This window comes from Scyliorhinus torazame, chromosome 7 (genome assembly GCF_047496885.1).
Source record: "Scyliorhinus torazame isolate Kashiwa2021f chromosome 7, sScyTor2.1, whole genome shotgun sequence".
Taxonomy (NCBI): domain Eukaryota; kingdom Metazoa; phylum Chordata; class Chondrichthyes; order Carcharhiniformes; family Scyliorhinidae; genus Scyliorhinus; species Scyliorhinus torazame.
The window spans coordinates 210,600,991-210,621,473 of NC_092713.1; the positions used below are offsets into that span (position 1 = coordinate 210,600,991).

Below are 20,483 nucleotides of genomic sequence, written 5' to 3' on the forward strand. Positions count from 1 at the left end.
AGGTTATATAAGATTGCAACAGGATCTTGATCAATTGGGTCAGTGGGCCAATGAATGGCAGATGGAGTTTAATTTGGGTAAATGTGAGGTGATGCTTTTTGGTAGATATGGGCAGGACCTACTCAGTTAATGGTAGGGAGTTGGGGAGAGTTATAAAACAAAGAGATCTAGGAGTACAGGTTCATAGCTCCTTGAAGGTGGAGTCGTAGGTGAAGAGGGTGGTGAAGACTGCATTCAGCAAGATAGGTATTTTTGGTCAGAATATTGAATATCAGGAGTTAAGACTTCTTGTTGAAGTTGTACAAGACATTGGTAAGACCACACATGGAATACTGTGTTCAGTTCTGGTCACCCTATTATAGGAAGGATATTGTTAAAACTAGAAAAAGTGCAGAAGAGATTTTTAAGGATGCTACCAGGACTCAATGGTCTGAGTTACAAGGAGAGGATGGATAGGCTGGAACTTTTTCCCCTGGAGCGTAGGAGGCTTAGGGGTAATCAGTCTAAAATAATGAGGAGCATAGATCAGGTAGATAGTCAACATATTTTCCCAAAGGTAGTGGAGTCTAGAACTAGAGGGCATAGGTTTAAGGGGAGAGATATAAAAGAGACCAGAGGAGACATTTCTTCACACACAGATGGTGGTGAACATCTGGAATAGACTGCCAGAGGCAGTGGTAGAGATGAGTACAATTTTGTCCTTTAAAGAGCAGTTAGACAGTTACATGGGCAGGGTAGGTATAGAGGAATATGGGCCAAATGCGGGCAAGTGGGACTAGCTTAGTGATAGAAACTGGGCGGCATGGGTCGAAGGGCCTGTTTCCATGCTGTAAACATCTATGACACCACTGACTTGAGACTTGCTGGCCTGTAGTTCGCTGGCTTATCCCTACAGCCTTTCTTAAATAGTGGGACTACATCCACGGTTCTTCAGTCCTCTGGCACCTTTCCCGTGGCCAGAGAAGAATTAAAAATTTGGAGTCCAGACAGAGTATATAGGGAGAAGCTGTTTCCATTGGGGGAAGGGCTGAAAACCAGAGGATACTGATTCCAATGTGTTTGGCAAAAGAACCAGAAGCGGCATGGGGAAAATCATGTTACTCGGCAAATGGGGAATGAACTGCTTGAGAATATGGCTAGAAACATTGAATCATGGCTTTCCTTCGGAAACTGGATAATAATCTGAAGAGGGAAGATTTGCAGGGCTACAGGGAAGTAATAGGGAATGGGGCTTAACTACAGAGAGATGACGTGTAACCATTCTGATTTTACATCAAGACTTGTTACTTGGTAAATGGAACAAGCCTGCAGTCATAAGAACACCAGGAAATACGAGCATCAGTAGACCATATGACCCATTGAACCTGCTCTGGAGTTCAGTGTGATCATGGCTGATCTTTGGCATAAACTCCACTTTCCTGCTCACCCCAGATCCTTAGAATTCCTGACATACAAAAATTTGTCTCTTTCAGCCTTGAATATATTTTAAAATGGTGCATCCAAAACCATCTTGGGTTAACTATTCCAAAGACTAAACCTGCTTTGCTCGAAGAAACCTTTCCTCATTGCAGTCTTAAATGATTGGTCCCTTGACCTGATTGTGCCTGTGTAGTAGACTCCCCAGCTAGAGAAAATAGTCCTTCTAAAAAGGCTTCAGAGTCTTGTACGATTTAATGAGATCACTCCTCATTCTTCAAAACTCAAGAGAACATGGACCCAATTTACCCAGCCTCTCTACAAGGGTCAACTCTCACCCCAGGGACCAAGCTAGTGAACCTTTGCCGTACCATCTCCAATGCAAGTTTGTCTGTCCTTAATGTTAAGAGACCAGAAGTATTCCATGTGTGACCTCCCTGGTAAAACCGATTGTGTCCCAATCTCCTTGCAATAAAAGCCAGCATGCGTAGCACACTGGTTAGCACTGTTGCGTCACAGTGCCAGGAAACCGGGTTCAATTCCCGGCTTGGGTCACTGCGGAATCGGAACATTCTCTCCGTGTCTGTAGGGTTTCCTCCGGGTGCTCCGGTTTCCTCCCGCAAGTCCCAAAAGAGGTGTTTGAGGTGAATTGGGCTTTCTGAATTCTTCCTCTACACCTGAACAGGCGCCGTAGTGTGGCGACTAGTGGATTTTCACAGAAACCTCATTGCAGTGATAAGCCGACGCTAATAAAGATTATTATTTGTCGTCTTAATTGCTTGCTGTGCCTGCATGCTAACACTGTACCAAATCCCTCCTGAGCATCAGCATACATTTTGTGGCTTTAAAAAAAACTTTACTTTTTTAAAGTCTTGCTACATACATTTCTACCTCCTACTTTCCACACTATACTCTGCTACCTTATTGCCCATTCAATTAACATGTCTATATCTCTTTTAAGTCTGAGTCCTCACAGCTTGAATTCCCACGCAGCCGACCTGGATATATTATGCTCTGCCTCTGAGTCATTCTTATAAATGGTAAATAGTTGAGGCCACAGCATTGATTAATGTGCACTCCCAAGAGTTGCAGCCTTCCAACTTGAAAATATCCTGCCAATCCTTATATCCATGCTAAAATATTACCCCCAACTCCTTGAAATGCATATTGATTATTTGCTTGGCATCTTATCCAATGCCTTTTGGAAATCTAGATACATTACATCTACTGGCTCCACCCTGCCTACCCAGTTAGTTGTATCCTCAAAAAAATGTATCAATTTGTCAAACATGATTTCCCTTTCATAAGACCATAATGGCTTTGTTTTATCAAACTATAATTTTCTCAGTGCATTGGAACAATTTAATAGATTTCCTGATGTCAAGCTAATTGATCTGTCGTCCTTGTTTTCTATCCCCCTCTCTTGAGTGTTAATACTTTTACTAGCTTCCAGTCTGCTGGGACCATTCCAGAATAAAGGGAATTTTGGAAAATCTTGACCAGCGCATCTATGGGGCGGGATTCTCCGAGCCTCCGCGCCGCGATCGGGTCCGACGCCTTGCTGCGTTTTCCGGGGACCAGAGAATCGCCGGCAATCATGCGCAGTCGACGCGACGCCGGTCGGGGGCCATTGAAAGAGGCCCCCGTGGCGATTCTCTGCCGACAACTGGCCAAGTTCCCGCCGGTATGGTTCACTCATGGTTCCACCCGGCGGGAGCTTGGAGTGGCCGCCCTGGTTTGGGGGGGGGGGGGGGGGGAGGAGGAAGAGAGAGAGAGAGAGGAGGAGGAGGAGATCCGTCACCGGGGGTTTGGGGCCTCCAGGATGGCCAGGTTCACGATCCGGGGCCACCGATCGGCGGGCGCGCGTGATCTCCGGGGGGGGGGGGGGCTAGATTATCGGGGCCGGCCCGTGTTGTGGGTCCGCCATGTTGCATGGGGCTGCTGCCGCACGGATTCGTGGCCAGAAGTGCAGGGGCCCATATCAGCAGCTGGAGCTGCGGGGAGCACTCCGGGGCCCTGCTAACCCCCTTCAAAACGGAGAATCACTCTGGACGTTCTCCAGGAAATTCGAGAGTGATTTGTGCCCGTTTTCTCACGGGTGTGGGGACATAGCCCCATTATCAGAGAATTCCGCCCATGATCTCTTTGGCTCTTTTTTAGAGCCCGATAATGTAGGCCATCTGGGAAATTTGTTGGCTTTTAGTCCCTTGTTTCTCCAGTACTTTTTCTCTACTGATCTTGATTATCGTAATTTCTTTACTCCTATTAGCTCCTAGCTTACCCTGATATATAACTTGTGTCTTCTACTGTGAAGACTGAATATTGTGCCTTTGACTCTGCCATTTCCTCCTTCCTGGTGCTAATTTCTCCTGTCTCTGCTGTTATTGGACCATCATTTAGTTTGGCTGCTCTCCTTTTTGTACACTTGTTGGCTAGTTTACTCTCATTCTATTTTTTTCTTTAGGCAATTTTGGTGGCCTTGTGCTGGTTTTTAAACAACGTTAACCCTCATCCTTTGCAACAGTATAAGCCTCTTTTAATCTAATTCCTCTTCTAATCTAATTCTATCATTAATTTCTTCAGGAAGCCACATTGGATCTTCCTTTGAGTTTTTCTTTCAATACAATGGATTTTTGAACATTGTTAATAGTTTCTTTAAATGTTTGCCACATTTTAAATTGCCACACCGTTTATCCAAACAACCTTAGTTAGCTGCCCCTTCATACATTTGGCTTTGTCTAACTTTTAAGGTCTTGTTGGGATTGGTGTATGTTGTTTTAAAACTTATGAAATTCAATTGTAACATGATTGCTATTAGCGTTTTTTTTTTACAGTGAGATTACTAATTACATATACCTCATTGCACAATGCTAGATCTAGCTTTGGTCCTCGTTGGTTGCACACCATACTGTTCCAGGAAACTTACCACAAAGATTATAAAAGGATTTTTAAAAAAAACATTCGACAGATTTACTTTTTGGATCACAATTTGATTAATCCAGTCTACATAAAGATTAAAGTCCTCACAGTTATTGTATTGCCTTTGTTACAAGCACCAATAATCACTTTGGTTTGGACAGGGGAAAGATGTGGGCTATTTTCTCCCTTGTCCTACCTCTCATGACCACAACCGGATTTATTTTAGAGAAGTGTTGTGACTGAAAAACGGACACCAGTCAGGTTTTCTTGTAGGTTTAAATATAAAATAATAAACATTAATCAATACCAAATGTAACAGCCACAACACCTACTCTTGGTCACATAAGATGAGATACCAGCAGAAGAAAAGGCGATTACTTTAAAAAAAAAACACCGCATGCATTGATATGTTTAGAGGAGTCAATTAACTGTTCCATTTCAATTACCCATTTTGTTGCACAGTCACGTTCGAATGAGGATGTTGGCTTTCTGGAAGTACCTGGCAAAAGCACCATGGGAGAGAGAACTTCCGCGAGCAAGTGTTTTAAGATTTGGAATGCAATGCCTGAGACAGGTTTAATCAAGGTATTCAAAAGGGAATTGGACTGCTCTCTGAAAAGAAAGATTGTGCAGTGTTATGCTGAGAAGGCGAGGGAATTGCACTATACTGGAAAAAGAAGATTGGAGGTTTATTGAAGAACTCGTAATGATTTACTCCAAAAAAAGTGTTTCTGGCTTTTCTAGTTGAAGTTGTTATCGAATCCCATGGTGAAAAATATTGTCTTGGCGGTAAAATGAATTAGCCCCACTGCTCTAGTTGTTGTGGCTTTTCTAGGCAGAGTTCTTCTGGGTGAGATGGCTTTCCTCTGAAATCTCCCACACTGACTGTTCCTATAACAAGCCAATTTCTGACATGTGACCACAATGTTGCTGATTTTATTGCCCACATGATGGGGGTAAATGTTGGCCATTTGTACTACCTTGTGCTAAGCTAGTTTCCTTCACACCCATCTTGATGTCTGCAAAATTGAACTGCCGTGATGTTTGGGCAGTTTCACAGCTTCAGTAAACATGTAGACAATAGTAACTGTTGGCTCTAGAATTGATCTGTTCCATTCTGATGTCTCTTCAATGAAATATCACCAAAAGGTGGTTTATATTTTATTCACTGAGGCTCACCCAGACATGAGTCGATCCCTGTCTGTACAGAAAACACCGACGGTCACCTAGACCCCCCACCCCCCCCCGCCCCTTTGACCGTACTCCATGTTGCCTTTTAAAAGTAGAAATGTCCATTTTGGGTTTATCGGCATTGATGCAGGCATTAACATTTTTTTTTAATGCTATATCCAAGGGCGACGTATTAACTATTCCCCTGTTCTATTCCTAATCTCCATCTATACTGATTGTACTTCCTGGTTTGAGCCAAATCCTTAATGGAGTCCTGTGAATTGACTGCAGCTCTAATGTGAATCGTTAACAATTCCTTAAATTTTCTTTTATTCTTTCTCGGTATCTGTGTGCTGATGACTGGGCCAGCATTTATTGTTCACCCCTCATTTACTCTTTGGAATTGGGTGGTCAGCTGCCTTCTTGAGCCGCAGCATGTTGTGTATGCACACCCACAATGCAGGTAGGGAGGGAGTTCAAAGATTCTGACCCAACAAGGGTAGAGGAAAGGAAATATAATCCAAGTCAAGATAGTGTGTGGTTTGGCGGGGAACTTGTGGATGGTGGTGTTCCCATGCAACTGATGCTGTTATCCTTTCTAAGCAGTAGACATCGCAGGTTTGGAAGGTAATGAAGAAGCATATATTGAATCTGCTTTGAAGAGGGTCAGCTTTTTAAACAAAATGGACTTTTGCTTCGACCTTCTATGCGTTAAGAACTTCTTTATATAGTTTTGCAACTTATCATTGTTTTTGTTCAATAAAGAGTCCCAATTCTTCTTTTCCAATTAAGGGGCAATTTAGACCAGCCAATCCACCTATCCTGTACATCTTTGGGTTTTGGGAGTAAGACCCACGCAGACATGGGGAGAATGTGTAAACTCTGCACTGACAGCGGGCTGGGATCGAATCCGGGTCCTTGGCGCCGTGAGGCAGCAGTGCTAGCTACTGTGCCACCGTGCCATCCCTCAACTTATCATTGTTAAGATTTAAATTATTTGCCATCAGTATGCTCTTTTGAACTGCGCCTAGATTTAGTCTGCACTCCCTGCAAGTGTTCCAATTGTTTAGTCTTGGTGGTTGATATTTGTTTTGCTGGTAATCTTTGCTTTAAAGGTAACATAGCAGGATTTTTTTTACATGAACCAGGTCATTGAAATGACTCATTCTAAATTGTGCCTTAAATGCTTCAGTTTGTGCTGAGGTTATGTAGTGTTAGGTCATGGTCTGCCTCCTTCTCCACTCCAACCCTGCTGCAGATTATTTAAAAAGAATAGATATATACATTTAGCCTATATCTTCTAATATTCATGTTTTGGATAAATGGAGTTTAAAAATGTTTTTGTAATATAAGGCTGCATATTTTCATAGAATAATAATAGCATAGCATGACTGACATTCAGCCCATTTTGCCTGTACTGTACTGGCTCTTTGAAAGAACTATCCAATTGATCCCACTCTCCTCGTTCCACATAGCCCTGCCTTTTTTTCTCTGTTCCTTTTTCTATTCTGTTTCCATTTGAAAATTGGCAAGTTGCGTGTTACGAGCATTGACAAACTGCTCAAAGGATAGCAGTGCAGCAAGTTTCCAATAAATGTCTATGGATGTGTGTGAATTCTGTTCTGTATTGCTGGATTGATGATGTTTCCTAGATTTGTTGGGGTAAGGTGAATAATATGCCATATGTAGTTCAATAAATGGCTCTTAAGACATGATCAATTGCTAAAATTTTGTGTTTATTCTGGAATGACATGGGGAACTCCCGGTCGTCCATAATGCTCCGTTTTGATCTGTCCCCATTGTTTTGATTAGCCAGTTGAAGGGGTGTGTCTGGTGGGTTTATTTGCCAGATGTACCTGGATGCATAATGTATGTACAGCTATCAATGGGTCGTGGAGTATAGGCAGAATGTGGGGAGGGGTCTGATAGTTGGTTGAGGGGAAAAAAAACTAGGGCAAGCAAGGGGAGCCCAACAACCTAATTACCCGGACTTGAGTGTTTCTGTGTGGGATGGAAGGAAAGGATGGTATGAAAGGGATGGATGAAATGATGGAATTGGTTAAGTGTAATAACTTGTTATTCAAAAGATGCTCTTTATGCTAAGGATTCAACAGGTTTGAGTGAAACTGTTTTAGAAATGCTGTTGGGTGAGAGAATACATCAGCATTGATTCTACAGAAAAAGATGATAAAGTATGTAAATGAAATGAAAATCGCTTATTGTCACAAGTAGGCTTCAAATGAAGTTACTGTGAAATGTACCATCCAATGGTTCTACACAATCTGCACATCTAACTCCAATAAACATGCCACCACGCAAAATTGAACTTGAGGAAAGAGCTGCTACAAAATTTGAAATCTTAAAAACGCACTTTGTCTTCATGACAGGGAGCTGGTTTCTTTTTATATCCTTTTTTTAAATTCTCCTCATTTTCCACATTTTCATCAAATACACAACAAAAGATAATCAACAATAATACCAAATACAATATCAATCCCCCAAACAGCATCCCATTCAGCATACAACCCCAAACATCAGCCATGCATTCCCAATACAACAAAACAAAAAGACCAACAGAGAATTAATGGTCATCATGTGCTCAACCCCCCCCCCCCCCAATATGCCCCCCCCCTAATGTTCGATGGCAGCCAATTCTTGAAAGTGCATGATAAATGATGCCCATGAATTGTAGAACCCCTACATCCTTGCCCCTCAGCTCAAACTTCACCGTCTCGAGGGGCAAAAATACCAGCAGGTCCCCCCCCACCAAGCTGAGACACAGGGAGGAGAAGCTGACCTCCATCCCAGCAGGACCCACCTCAGGCAATTAGCGAGGCGAAGGCTAAAACACCTGCCCTGGCACCTGCCTGCAGCCTGGACTGATCCAACACCCTGAAAATGACTTCTAGGGGCCCTGGTTCCAAACTTGCATGTACCACCCCCGCGATGTACCACTCCCTCCAAAACCCCTCCAGCTTCAGGCAGGACCAAAATATGTGAACGTGGTTTGCGGGGCTCCTCCCACAGCGCTCACATACATCCTTCACCCCCTCAAAGAGTCGGCTCATCATTCCTCTTGTGAGATGCACTCTGGACACGACCTTCAGCTGTACCAGCCCCAACCTCGCGCACGAGGTTGAGGCGTTTACCCTCCGGAGCACCTCTCACCACAGGCCGTCCTCCATAGCCTCCCCCAAGTCTTCCTCCTAATTGACTTTAATCCCTTCCCAGGATACCTTATCCTCTCTCAAAAACCTCCCATAGATTGGCGATACCACCCCCTTCTCCATTTTCCCCCTATCAATACCTTTTCCAACAACGTGGAGGCCAGCGCTATCGGGAAGCTCTGAACCCCCTTCCAGGCAAAGTCCCGGAGCTGCAGGTACCTCAATACTTCCCCTTGCCCCAGTCCATGACCTGCACCCGACCTGCCAGCGACAGAGGGAGACCATCCCACCTTGCTAAATCCACCTTCACCCTCCCCACCAAGGTAGTGAGATTGTACCTACAGAGCCCCCCCCCCCCCCCCCCCCCTCAATCCCACGCCACCTGCGCCCCCCAGATATCTAAAGTCTGTAACCGCCCTGCGGAATGATAGTCCTCCCACCCCTGGTCGGGACACCTCAAAGTATTCATTTTTTTTTCAGGTTTAATTTATACCCCAAAAAGGACCCAAACACTCGGATAATCTCCAGTGTACCCCCACCATCGACACACTCAGCTCTTGACACATACAGTAATAAATCATCCGCATACAGACTCCGCCGTTCTCTCCTCCTCTCTTTCCCCCCCTCCCCCCCTCAGCGCGATAGCCAAAGGCTCAATCGCTAGCACAAATAACAGAGGGGACATGGGACACCCCTGCAGAGCAAAATGTCCCAAACAGCTATTGTTTGTGCGGACACGCGCCCTTGGTTCCCTATACAATAATCGTACCCACTTCACAAACCTCGGACCGATCCTAAACCCCTCTAGAGCTGCAATCAAATACCCCCATTCAACTCGATTAAATGCCTTTTCTGCATCCAGCGAAAACACCACCTGTCTCCTTTCCCTCCGCCGGTGTCATAACTACATTTAGCACCCTCCTAATATTCAAAAATAGCTGTCTCCCTTTCACGAACCCCTCCTGGTTCTCTCCTATCACCTTCGGGAGGCACCCCTTCAACCTAGCCGCCAGCACCTTCGCCAATATCTTCACATCCATATTCAGTAACAATATAGGCCTGTATGACCCATACTCTGTTGGATCCTTATTCTTCAGCAGCAAGGAAAATGAGGCCTGCCCCAAAGTCTGTGGCAGTACCCCTTTCCCCACTGCCGCCTCAAACATGTCCACCATCAACTTGGCACCAACTTGTCCCTAAATTTCTTAAAATACTCCACTGGGAACCCATCTGGTCCTGCCACCTTCCCCGACTGCATCCTTCCAATTGCCTCCTTTATCTCCAGTTCCCCTACCGACCCCAGCAGTGTGATCCTATCTTCCTCCCCAACCTTGGGTACTCCAGACCATCCGGCCCTCCCCCGGTGGCCCCAACCTATACAATTTTCATAAAACTCCTCAAACACCCTATTGATCTGGTCCGGGGCCACCACCAATTTCCCCGTCCTATCCTGCACCTAGTCCATTTCCCTCACCGCCTCCTCCCTCTGAAGTTGGCCTGCCAGCATGTGCTGTGCCTTCTCCCCATACACTCAAACTGCTCCCTTCGCCCGCTTCAATTGATGCACCGCCTTCCCCGTGAACAACCGATTAAAACTATCCTGTAGCTCCTTCCTTCTCTCTAAAAGTGCTGGATTTGTATCCCCTGCACACCTCCTGTCCACCTCCAACATCTCATCTTTGCCACTCCACCCTCATCTTTATCTACCTTAGCCTTAAATGATAACTCCCCCCTCCCCCCCTTATCCATCATAACTCCCCCCAGCATACCTCTTCTCACTAGCTGACTTAGGTTTGCTAGTGCAGGGGGGGCCCTGCCAAGGCCCCTCCCTGCCCAGTCCCAGGAAAATACATACTCCCTCAAACAGCCATATCCAGTGCAAACATACAAACCCCAGAAACACTGTTGCTACAAAAAGACAAGACAACCCCCCCCCCCCCCCCAACTTTCTTACCATATCGCGAAACAATAACTCAACCCCCTTTGACCCATATAACAGCATGAAGTAAAAAAAAAAACTCTTCCAACTCCCCTCCCCACAGTCCAAGACCAGTCCTCGATCCCATTCCTCACTTCTGCCCCAATCCTTCAGCCTTCACAGACACCTCCGCCGCCTCAAAGTAAAAGTCTCTGGAGTTGTAGGTCACCCTCAACTTCGCTGGGTACACTACGCCAAACCGCACCCCACTGTCATGCAGTGCCGTCTTCACATGGCCGAAGGCTGCCCCCCACCTCGCCAGTTCCACAGTTAAGTCCTGGTAAATCTGTGCTCCCAGCCCACTGCTTCGCACAACTCGGGACCTTCTCCTTCACATGGTACCTGTGGAAGCAAACAATCACTGCTCTTAGCGGCTCAGTCATCTTTGGTTTAGGCCTCAACGACCGATGAGCCCGGTCCAGTTTGTACCGGGAGGATCATCTCCCTCCACCAAACGCTTGGCAAATACTCCGTCAGCCACCCCCTCGGACAGGCCTATGATCCTAAAATTTTGCCGCCTCGATCTATTTTCCAGATCCTCCAATTTGCTCGCAGCTCTTTGTTGGCCTCGACCACCCTCTGCAGATCCTCCCCCATCGAGGTGAGCTGATCGCTATGCTGTGACATGGCTTTCTCCACTCCCTTCATTTTCTCCCCCTGCTCCCTACCTCGGCCGATGCCTCTGACGCAGCTACCTTCACCGGGGCAATTGCCGCCTCCACCAACACCTTCACCATCATCTCCTTCCTCATCAACTCCATGTGCTTTGCGAACTGCTTATCCAATTCCAAAGCCATCACCTCGGTCATCTTTTCTGCCGGAAGCAGTGTGGCCGTCCCAGCCTCCGCTATCTTGCCAGCTCTATGACTGGCTCTTTCACTCAACGGCGAACTCTCACTCCCTCCCTTCTTCACGGCGTTTTTTTCTGGTTTTTCAACACCTTTCTCCTTCCTTATGCCTTCCTGCACTTGATTATCAAAATATTTTCCCTGGGAAATAAACTCCAAAAGAACAAGCCTCGAGCAGGAGCCAACCAATGTGCAACTTCCCCCTACATGACGCCACCGGAAGTGTTGGAACTGTTTACTTTGATAGATGCTGAAATTGTAATGGAAGATTTTAAGGAAATAGTGTTGAATAAATTGAGCCCATCATATATGTAAACCTGTCTTTCTTTCTTTGCAAAGGTGAGAATCTTGATGAAATTTGTTTTTACAGTTTTATGTAGCTTTTTTCAGTGAGAAGTTTGGAACATGTTAGCCATTTGTGAAAGAGAAATCCTATATTGTTGCAATGAAGTTATCTTTACAATAAAGATGTTGATTTGACCCCACATATTTTGCATTTGGCCGCACATATATTTTTCCGATCCCTGCTAGTCTATAATAAAGATTTTACATGTGTCATTCATGACTTCTGAATTTTTCAAAATATTACACACCCAATGAAGTACTTTTAACATTTGTTTGGTAGCACAGAGCTTGAATATTGTTGAAAAGTGAGACATGGTGCCAAACCTTTTTGTCTTCCTCGGCAACTTGTTTCTCCCTTTTCAGCATTGAAGCTACTTTTAATTGCCAAGACTTGTAGGGAAATGTGACAGCAATTTGCACATAGCAGTGTTCCTCAACAACAATGACATATGTGACTAGGAAAACTGGTTTTCCGTGGTCTTCAGGAATAATAACCAAGGGACCTATGCTGCTCTACTTTGAATAGTAGCATAGGACTTTTTATGTCCAATCATATGGGCATACTGGGTTTAGCATCTTAAAGACTGCACTTCCAGCAATGTAACAGTAACTTGGTACTGGGCTGAAATGTCAGCCTTAGTGGAATGAGATTTGTACCCATAACATCCTCCTCTTTGAGGTGGAGATTATCATTGAGCCAAGGCTGATGCCTTTCTAAAAAAAAATGTAACTATGAAATTCATAAGAAAATATTGATGCAAATTTATGTACCTGCCTTAAAATCTCTGATGTATATCTGGCATGACAGGGTAGTTTCCTGGAGGGCTTGCTTCTGATCTCAGGTTTGCCTCCGATTTGATCTCTCGTTTGCCGTCAGAAAGTGATAATGAAATTGCACCATCCAGTTAAGGGACAGATTTCTACTCCATATTTTATTTTTGATTCTGTTTCTGCACCGAGAGTCACATGAGACAGACTAAGCACGTACTTGCACCTGTTTCCATAGCTAGGTTTTCCTGATACAGATCTTTATCTTGGCACCAGAGGCTATAACTTGGGGGTCATTTCATGCATGACAGACCAGGAGACTCTCCGACACTTACGCCTACCATAGGCGTATTGGAAGGATTCCAAAAGTGATTTTGAATCCTTGCAATTTTGGTCCTTGCACTTGAATCACAAAATGTTGGCATGCAGGGTCAGCAAGTAATTAGGAAGGCAAATTAAATGTTCGCCTTTATTGAAAGGAGAATGAAGTAGGGATGTCTTGCTACAACAATTAGGGGCATTGGTAAGATCACGCTTAGAGTTCTGCGTTTACCGTTGGTCTCCTTACTTGCATTGGAAACAGTTCAAGAAGGTTAAATAGGCTGATTTCTGGGATGAGGTTGCCTTATAAGGAAAGGTTGGGCCAATGCTCATTGGAGTTTAGAACAATGAGAGGTGATCTTTTTGAAACATATGATATTGAGGGGCTTGATGAGGTAGGTGCTGAGAGGAGTCTAAGGGATACAGTTTAAAAATAGGGAGTCTCCTGAAGACCAAAATGAAGAGAAATTCCATCTGAGCCATTAGTTTTTTGGAATTCTCTGTCCCAGAAAGCAGTGAAGGTTGGGCCGTTGTCCATCTCTGCCTCCAGTACATTCAGTTTCTTGTTCTACATGGGGACAGACAGGAAAGTAGCATTTAAGGCCACAATCAGATCAGCCATGATCTTGTTGAATGGCGGAACAGGCTTGAACGGCCAAACAGCCTCCGAATTGATAGTGTTAAGTCTTCTCAGTAAGTTTTTCGAGGCTTGGTAATTATTGTTTTTTGTGCACTGATATCTTTTAACTATGTTTTTTGGTTTGACTGTTCTATAACCAGTTACTTTTTCTTCTTTGTTAGGTTGACTTTAAGGCAAGATGGACCATGCCTGTGAATATGAAATGACGGTGGGCGGTGGATTGCCTTTTGTTAATCCGCAACAATTTTCAAATTCATTGGGTTTCAATGTTTCTGAGAGCAACGATACAGGCTGCAGGCCAGGACAGAGTATTTGTGAACAAGAGTGCTGTAATCTGCAGGACAGAAGTGCTGTTCAGTTGTCCACTGATTCACAGGGTGGCACACAGCCTGCATTTAATGGACACGTTTCAGCACCACCTTATATCCCATTGCGCAGACTTCAAGATCTGGCTTCTATGATTCCTACTGGATTTTCTGAGTCCCCAGAATCAAAACCATGGTCTGAATCCCCTGAGGGTACCCCTATCCAGGATTATTGTGCAATTGATGAAGGCAGACACACTTCTCCAATATCATCTGATTCTACACAAAATGGCTCTCCAGAGTTAAAGTTAAAGATAACTAAGATGGTTATGAATGGAAAGATGATGTTTGAATCGTCAATTTGCAGTGAGGTGGAAACAGAGGATGCAAAGGATTCTGAAGGACAATCGTCAATCATCAAAGACGTAGAAATACCAGTTTCGCACAGAGCAAAAAGAATGAGAAAGAAAAGTGTTAAATACAGTCCTTCGCATGAATCCGAACAGAAAGTGGACAACACAATGACCTTGTGTCCCCCAACTCCAATGGAAGGAAGAAAGAATGTGAGTGTCACTTATACACAAAAGAGCCTGGGTTTGACTGGATGTATTTCTTCTAGCGGTGCATTGCATATATTTTTAGAGGCGGTTTTGTCATACTAAATCAAATATTGCTTAATGTATGACCTGGACTACTTTCACCTTGATGTGGCATGGTAATTCATGTAACATAAGAATTGTGTAGGATGGGGGTAGGAGTTGGAACTCCTGGTGTGAAAATGTGAGATCTTTCCTGGGAGTTTTAGGTTTCACATTTTCACCTGTTGAACTACCATATCCTGAGTATAATAATCTCTATTGTCACACTGCAATGAAGTTACTGTGAAAAGCCCCTCGCCACCATATTCCGGCGCCTGTTTGGGAACACAGAGGGAGAATTCAGAATGTCCTAATTACCTAACAGGATGTCTTTCAGGACTTGTGGGAGGAAACTGGAGCACCCGGAGGAAATCCACGCAGATGGGGAGAATGTGCAGACTCTGCACAGACAGTGACCCAAGCCGGGAATCAATCCCGGGACCCTAGAGCTGTGAAGCAACAGTGCTAACCACTGTGCTACTGTGCCGCCCTATACTGTGATAATCAACAACAGCTAATTTATTTAGTGCCTTTAGTGTAATTAAATGTCCCAAGGCACTTCATAGGAGTATTATAAAACAAAATGTGACACAGAGCCACATAAGATATTGGGGTCAGATATCTAAAAGCTTGGTCAAAGTGAAGTGTCTTGAAAAGCAGAAAGCAGAGGTGGGGAGCTTTTGGATGGTATTCCAGAGCTTGGGCGTAGGGATGTGAAGTTAGAACTTACAGTGGTGGACTGATTCAAATTTTGTCTGCTGAAGAGACCAGAATTAGAAAATCATAAATTGAGGGTTATGCAGCTGGAGCAGGGATGTGCAGCTGGAGGAAATTGCAGAGTTAAGGAGGGAAAGATCATGGGGTTGAAAGCAAGGATGAGAATTTTGAAGTCAAAGCATTGCTTGACTGGCATCCAGTGTAGTCAGCGAGTACAAGGTGATAGATGAATGGAACACGATGGGAGTGAAGACACTGGCAGCAGAGTTTTGGGACCTCAAGCTTGCGCAGGGTAAAATGTTGTGAGCCAGTCAGAGTGCATTGGAATTGTCAAGTCAAGAGGTAACAAAGGCTTGAATGAAGATTTCAGTTGCAGATGAGCTGATATGGGTGTCCTGGTACACAAATCAAAATTTGTATGCAGGCACAGCACGTGATCAGGAAGACAAATGGTATGTTGTTGTTGATTGCAGTGGGAAAATGAAATATAAAAGTAGGGACTTTTTTTTACATGCAGCTATACAGGGCATTGGTGAGACCACATCTCGAGCACTGTATAGTTTTGGTCGCCTTATTTGAAAAAGGATGCAAATATGTTAGAAGCAGCCCAGAAGGTTCATTCGACTCATTGCTGGGGTTAAGGGCTTATCTTAAGAAGAAAGGTTGAACAGAGTCCGCTGTCTCACTGGAGGATAAGAGGTGATCTTATTGAAACGTAGTAGATCCTGAGGGGACTTCTGGGAAGATGCTTCCCCTTGTGGAGGAGACTAGAACTAGGGGACACAGTGTTATCTCCCAAGGTGGAGATGACAATTTTTTTTTTCTCTAGCCTTAGTCTGTGGAGTTCTCTCTAGAAAGCAGTGGAGATTGGGTCATTGATGTTCAGGGAGATATTAAATACATCTCAATTAAAGTATATCCCCGAGAGGAAAAAGGGGGAAACCAATGTACCATGGCTAAAAAAGGAAGTCTGAGGACAAAAAGGCAAAAACTAGGACATTATACTGCAAAAGCTAGTGTTAAGATGGAGGATTGGGAGAACTTTTAAGGTTCAGCAAAAGACTACTAAAACTAAAATCAAGAGCTAAGATGAACTACGAAAGGAAACTAGCAGGAAAAATTAACACTGATACCAAAAGCTTCTATAAGCATCTAAAGAGGAAGAGAATAACTAAAGTAAATGTTGGCTCTTTAGAGGACGATGCTGGTGAGGTAATAATGGGAAACACCGATGGATAGCCATCACTAGGGTGAAGGTATTGGATAAGCGAATGGGATTAAGGCTGATAGTCTGTACCCATGAGTATTAAAGGAGGTGGCAGCAGAGATGGTGGATGCATTAGTTATGATATTTCAAAATTCCCTGGATTATGGAAAGGTCCCAGTGGATTGGAAACACGAATGTGATGCCCCTATTCAAAAAGGGAGAGAGGCAAAAAATAGGACACTATCGACTGATTAACTTGACACCTCTGGTGGGTACGTTTCTGGAATCAATCATTAAGGAGGAGGTGACTGAACATTTGGAAATACAAAACACAATCCAGCATGGTTTTATGAAGAGTAAGTCATGCTTGACACACTTGCTTGAGTTCTTTGAGGAACCAACAAGGTGGATAATGGGGAACCTGTGGATGTGGTATATCTAGACTTTCAGAAGGCATTTGACAAGATGCCGCAGAAGGTGAGTTGCAGGGGATTGGGGGGTAGAGTACTAAGTGGATTGGCTGACTGACAGAAAGCAGTGGGTCGGGATAAATGGGTCCTTCTCTGGCTGGCGAACTGTAACTAGTGGAGTGCAGCAGGGATCAGTCCTCAGACCTCCACTGTTTACAATCTATATAAATGATCTGCAAGCAGGGGCAGTGGAACATAACAAAATTTGCGGATAATGCTAAAATAGGTGGGAAAGCAGGCAGAGAAAAGGAGATAGAATTTACAGATAATATATAGCTGGGCGAGGAGAAGGGGCCAAAATTTGACAGATGGAGTTTAATGTGGATAAGTGTGAGGTTAGAGATGCATAAGGAGTGTGATGAGATCTGATCTGCTGGGTCCACAGTGTCAACAGTCCGAAGGATGAGTTGGACAAAGAGACTGGTTAAATTAGGCCCCCAGACAGTGGTAAGGTTGACAGAGTGGAATAGGGCAAGTGGGGTTGCTGCTCATAATGTGCCAGCACTGGGTACCTCAATAAATCTTTAGAGAATGCCAAGTGAGAGACCGAGGGATCTGTAGGCTATTTATTAGGGATTTGAACCTAGGATGACTGCAAGAAAACAGGAGGATAGAGGGATACTGGAAGAGTTTGCCTTAGGATTTGAGGACAGAGTACCGGAGAATGGAAAAGTGAAAGGGGCATGGTGGAAAAGAGGGGTCATGGCGGCGTAAAGAGAAAAGAAGTTTAAAAAGAATGAGCAAAAGTGGAATTAGGTTGATGGGCTCAAATCTAGAGAGGCAGCCAAACTATGCAAACAAATTGATATTTGCATTGGTCTGGTCACAGAAAAATCAGGATACATAAAATCTTGATAGTAAACGGGAAATTGCAAATTGATAGGAGATGATGGAAAGGGATCCAAAGTTAAAATCTGAGGTCTTGTGGTAGGATAATAATGACTTGGGATGGAGTATTGCTTTGTGTAGAGTTTGAAGGCAGGCAGTGCAAATTAAGTCCAAAAGCCACTTGGAGAATTCATAGACATAGGTATTTCTGTAGGTGTGAAAGTGCAGGAGGTTTACAAAGTCAGTTGAAGGATCTGAAAGATGACCAAGTTGGCACAGATTATGAAATCTGAAAGCAGAAGAGGTTTGTTCTTCAGTCAGGCAGTGATTTTCTGATGTGGAACAGACTGAAGCTTAAAAATAGTAACAAGTGGCCAGTTGAAGGCTCATCAAGAGTTCAAAGTTTCAGTCACAGCAGTGGTTTGGTGGTGGGGGTGGAGAAGGACAATAAACTGATCAAAATGACTAAATCTCACACGTCAGACATACTAGTTAGACCTTGCAGTGTAGAGAGAAAAGTCTAAAATTTGTAATAAGAACATAAAATGTTGAAAATATTCAGCGGATCAGGCATCATCTGTGGAGAGAGAGAAAAGTTGACATTTCAGACTGGATGGCCTTTAATCAGAATCTCTAACAGGAATTTGAAACCAAGTTTGACCATAAGACATAGGAGCAGAATTAGGACACTCAGCCCATCGAGTCTGCTCCACTATTCAACCATGGCTAATATTTTTCTCATCCCCATTCTCCTGCCTTCTATTTGGGAAGATTTTAAATAGATGAAAGGAACAGCACATTATAGACAAGTTTATTCCAATGTATTCCATCAGAGATTTGTGATTTTGATCTCCAGAGCAGTGCATGAATTTGAAGCCAGATTTCAGAGAAAATCCAATTCCGGGTCTTTCCAGCTCAAAAAACAAAAATAAAGAAAAGTACAGCACAGGAACAGGCCCTTCGGCCCTCCAAGCCTGCGCCGACAATGCTGCCCGTCTAAACTAAAATCCTCTACACCTCCGGGGTCCGTATCCCTCTAATCTCATCCAAAAGGTGAAGTCACACGGGACCAGGGGTGAGCTGGCAAGGTGGATGCAGAACTGGCTAGGTCATAAAAGGCAGAGAGTAGCAATGGAAGGATGCTTTTCTAATTGGAGGGCTGTGACAAGTGGTGTTCCGCAAGGATCAGTGCTGGGACCTTTGCTGTTTGTAGTATATATAAATGATTTGGAGGAAAATGTAACTGGTCTGATTAGTAAGTTTGTAGACGACACAAAGGTTAGTGGAATTGCGGATAGCGATGAGGACTGTCGGAGGATGCAGCAGGATTTAGATTGTTTGGAGACTTGGGCGGAGAGATGGCAGATGGCGTTTAATCCAGACAAATGTGAGGTAATGCATTTTGGAAGGTCTAATGCAGGTAAGGAATATACAGTGAATGGTAGAACCCTCAAGAGTATTGAAAGTCAAAGAGATCTAGGAGTACAGGTCCACAGGTCACTGAAAGGGACAACACTGGTGGAGAAGGCAGTCAAGAAGGCATACGGCATGCTTGCCTTCATTGGCCGGGGCATTGAGTATAAGAATTGGCAAGTCATGTTGCAGCTGTATAGAACCTTAGTTAGGCCACACTTGGAGTATAGTGTTCAATTCTGGTCGCCACACTACCAGAAGGATGTGGAGGCTTTAGAGAGGGTGCAGAAGAGATTTACCAGAATGTTGCCTGGTATGGAGGGCATTAGCTATGAGGAGCGGTTGAATAAACTCGGTTTGTTCTCACTAGAACAACGGAGGTTGAGGGGCGACCTGATAGAGGTCTACAAAATTATGAGGGGCATAGACCGAGTGGATAGTCAGAGGCTTTTCCCCAGGGTAGAGGGGTCAATTACTAGGGGGCATAGGTTTAAGGTGAGAGGGGCAAGGTTTAGAGTAGATGTACGAGGCAATTTTTTTACACCGAGGGTAGTGGGTGCCTGGAACTCGCTACCGGAGGAGGTGGTGGAAGCAGGGACGATAGTGACATTTAAGGGGCATCTTGACAAATACATGAATTGGATGGGAATAGAGGGATACGGACCCAGGAAGTGTAGAAGATTGTAGTTTAGTCGGGCAGCATGGTCGGCACGTGCTTGGAGGGCCGAAGGGCCTGTTCCTGTGCTGTACATTTCTTTGTTCTTTGTTCGATTCATGTATTTGTCAAGATGCCCCTTAAACGTCACTATCGTCCCTGTTTCCACCACCACCTCTGGCAGTGAGTTCCAGGCACCCACTACCCTCTGTATATGTATTTTTAAAAACTGCCTCGTACATCTCCTCTAAACCTTGCCCCTCGTACCTTAAATCTAGGCCCCTTAGTAATTGACCCCTCTACCCTGGAGAAAAAGTCTCTGACTATCCACTCTGTCTATGCCCCTCATAATTTTGTAGACCTCTATCAGGTCGCCCCTCAACCTCCGTCGTTCCAGTGAGAACAAACCGAGTTTATTCAACCTCTCATTATAGTTAATGCCCTCCATACCGGGCAACATCCTGATGAATCTCTTCTGCACCCTCTCTAAAGCCTCCACATCCTTCTGGTAGTGTGGCGACCAGAATTGAACACTATACTCCAAGTGTGGCCTAACTAAGGTTCTATACAGCTGCAACATGACTTACCAATTCTTATACTCAATGCCCCGGCCAATGAAGGCAAGCATGCCGTATGCCTTCTTGACTACCTTCTCCGCCTGTATTGCCCATTTCAGTG

General features: G+C 44.4%; 1 protein-coding gene across 7 annotated transcripts in view; it reads left to right on the plus strand.

Moving 5' to 3' along the window:
• LOC140426821 (uncharacterized) overlaps positions 1 to 20,483 on the plus strand; it is a 416,125-nt gene that overhangs the window by 47,165 nt on the left and 348,477 nt on the right. For 6 of the 7 annotated variants that reach the window (XR_011948298.1, XM_072512042.1, XM_072512041.1 and 3 more), the window contains one exon: positions 13,734 to 14,440. Coding sequence is in view for 6 of the 7 variants with exons in the window: in XM_072512042.1 (XP_072368143.1) it covers positions 13,751 to 14,440 (690 nt within the window). In the remaining variant the exon portion in view is untranslated. Of the gene's footprint in view, positions 1 to 4,797; positions 4,921 to 13,733; positions 14,441 to 20,483 lie in introns of all 7 variants that reach the window. The other variant, XM_072512039.1, reaches the window with a different exon arrangement.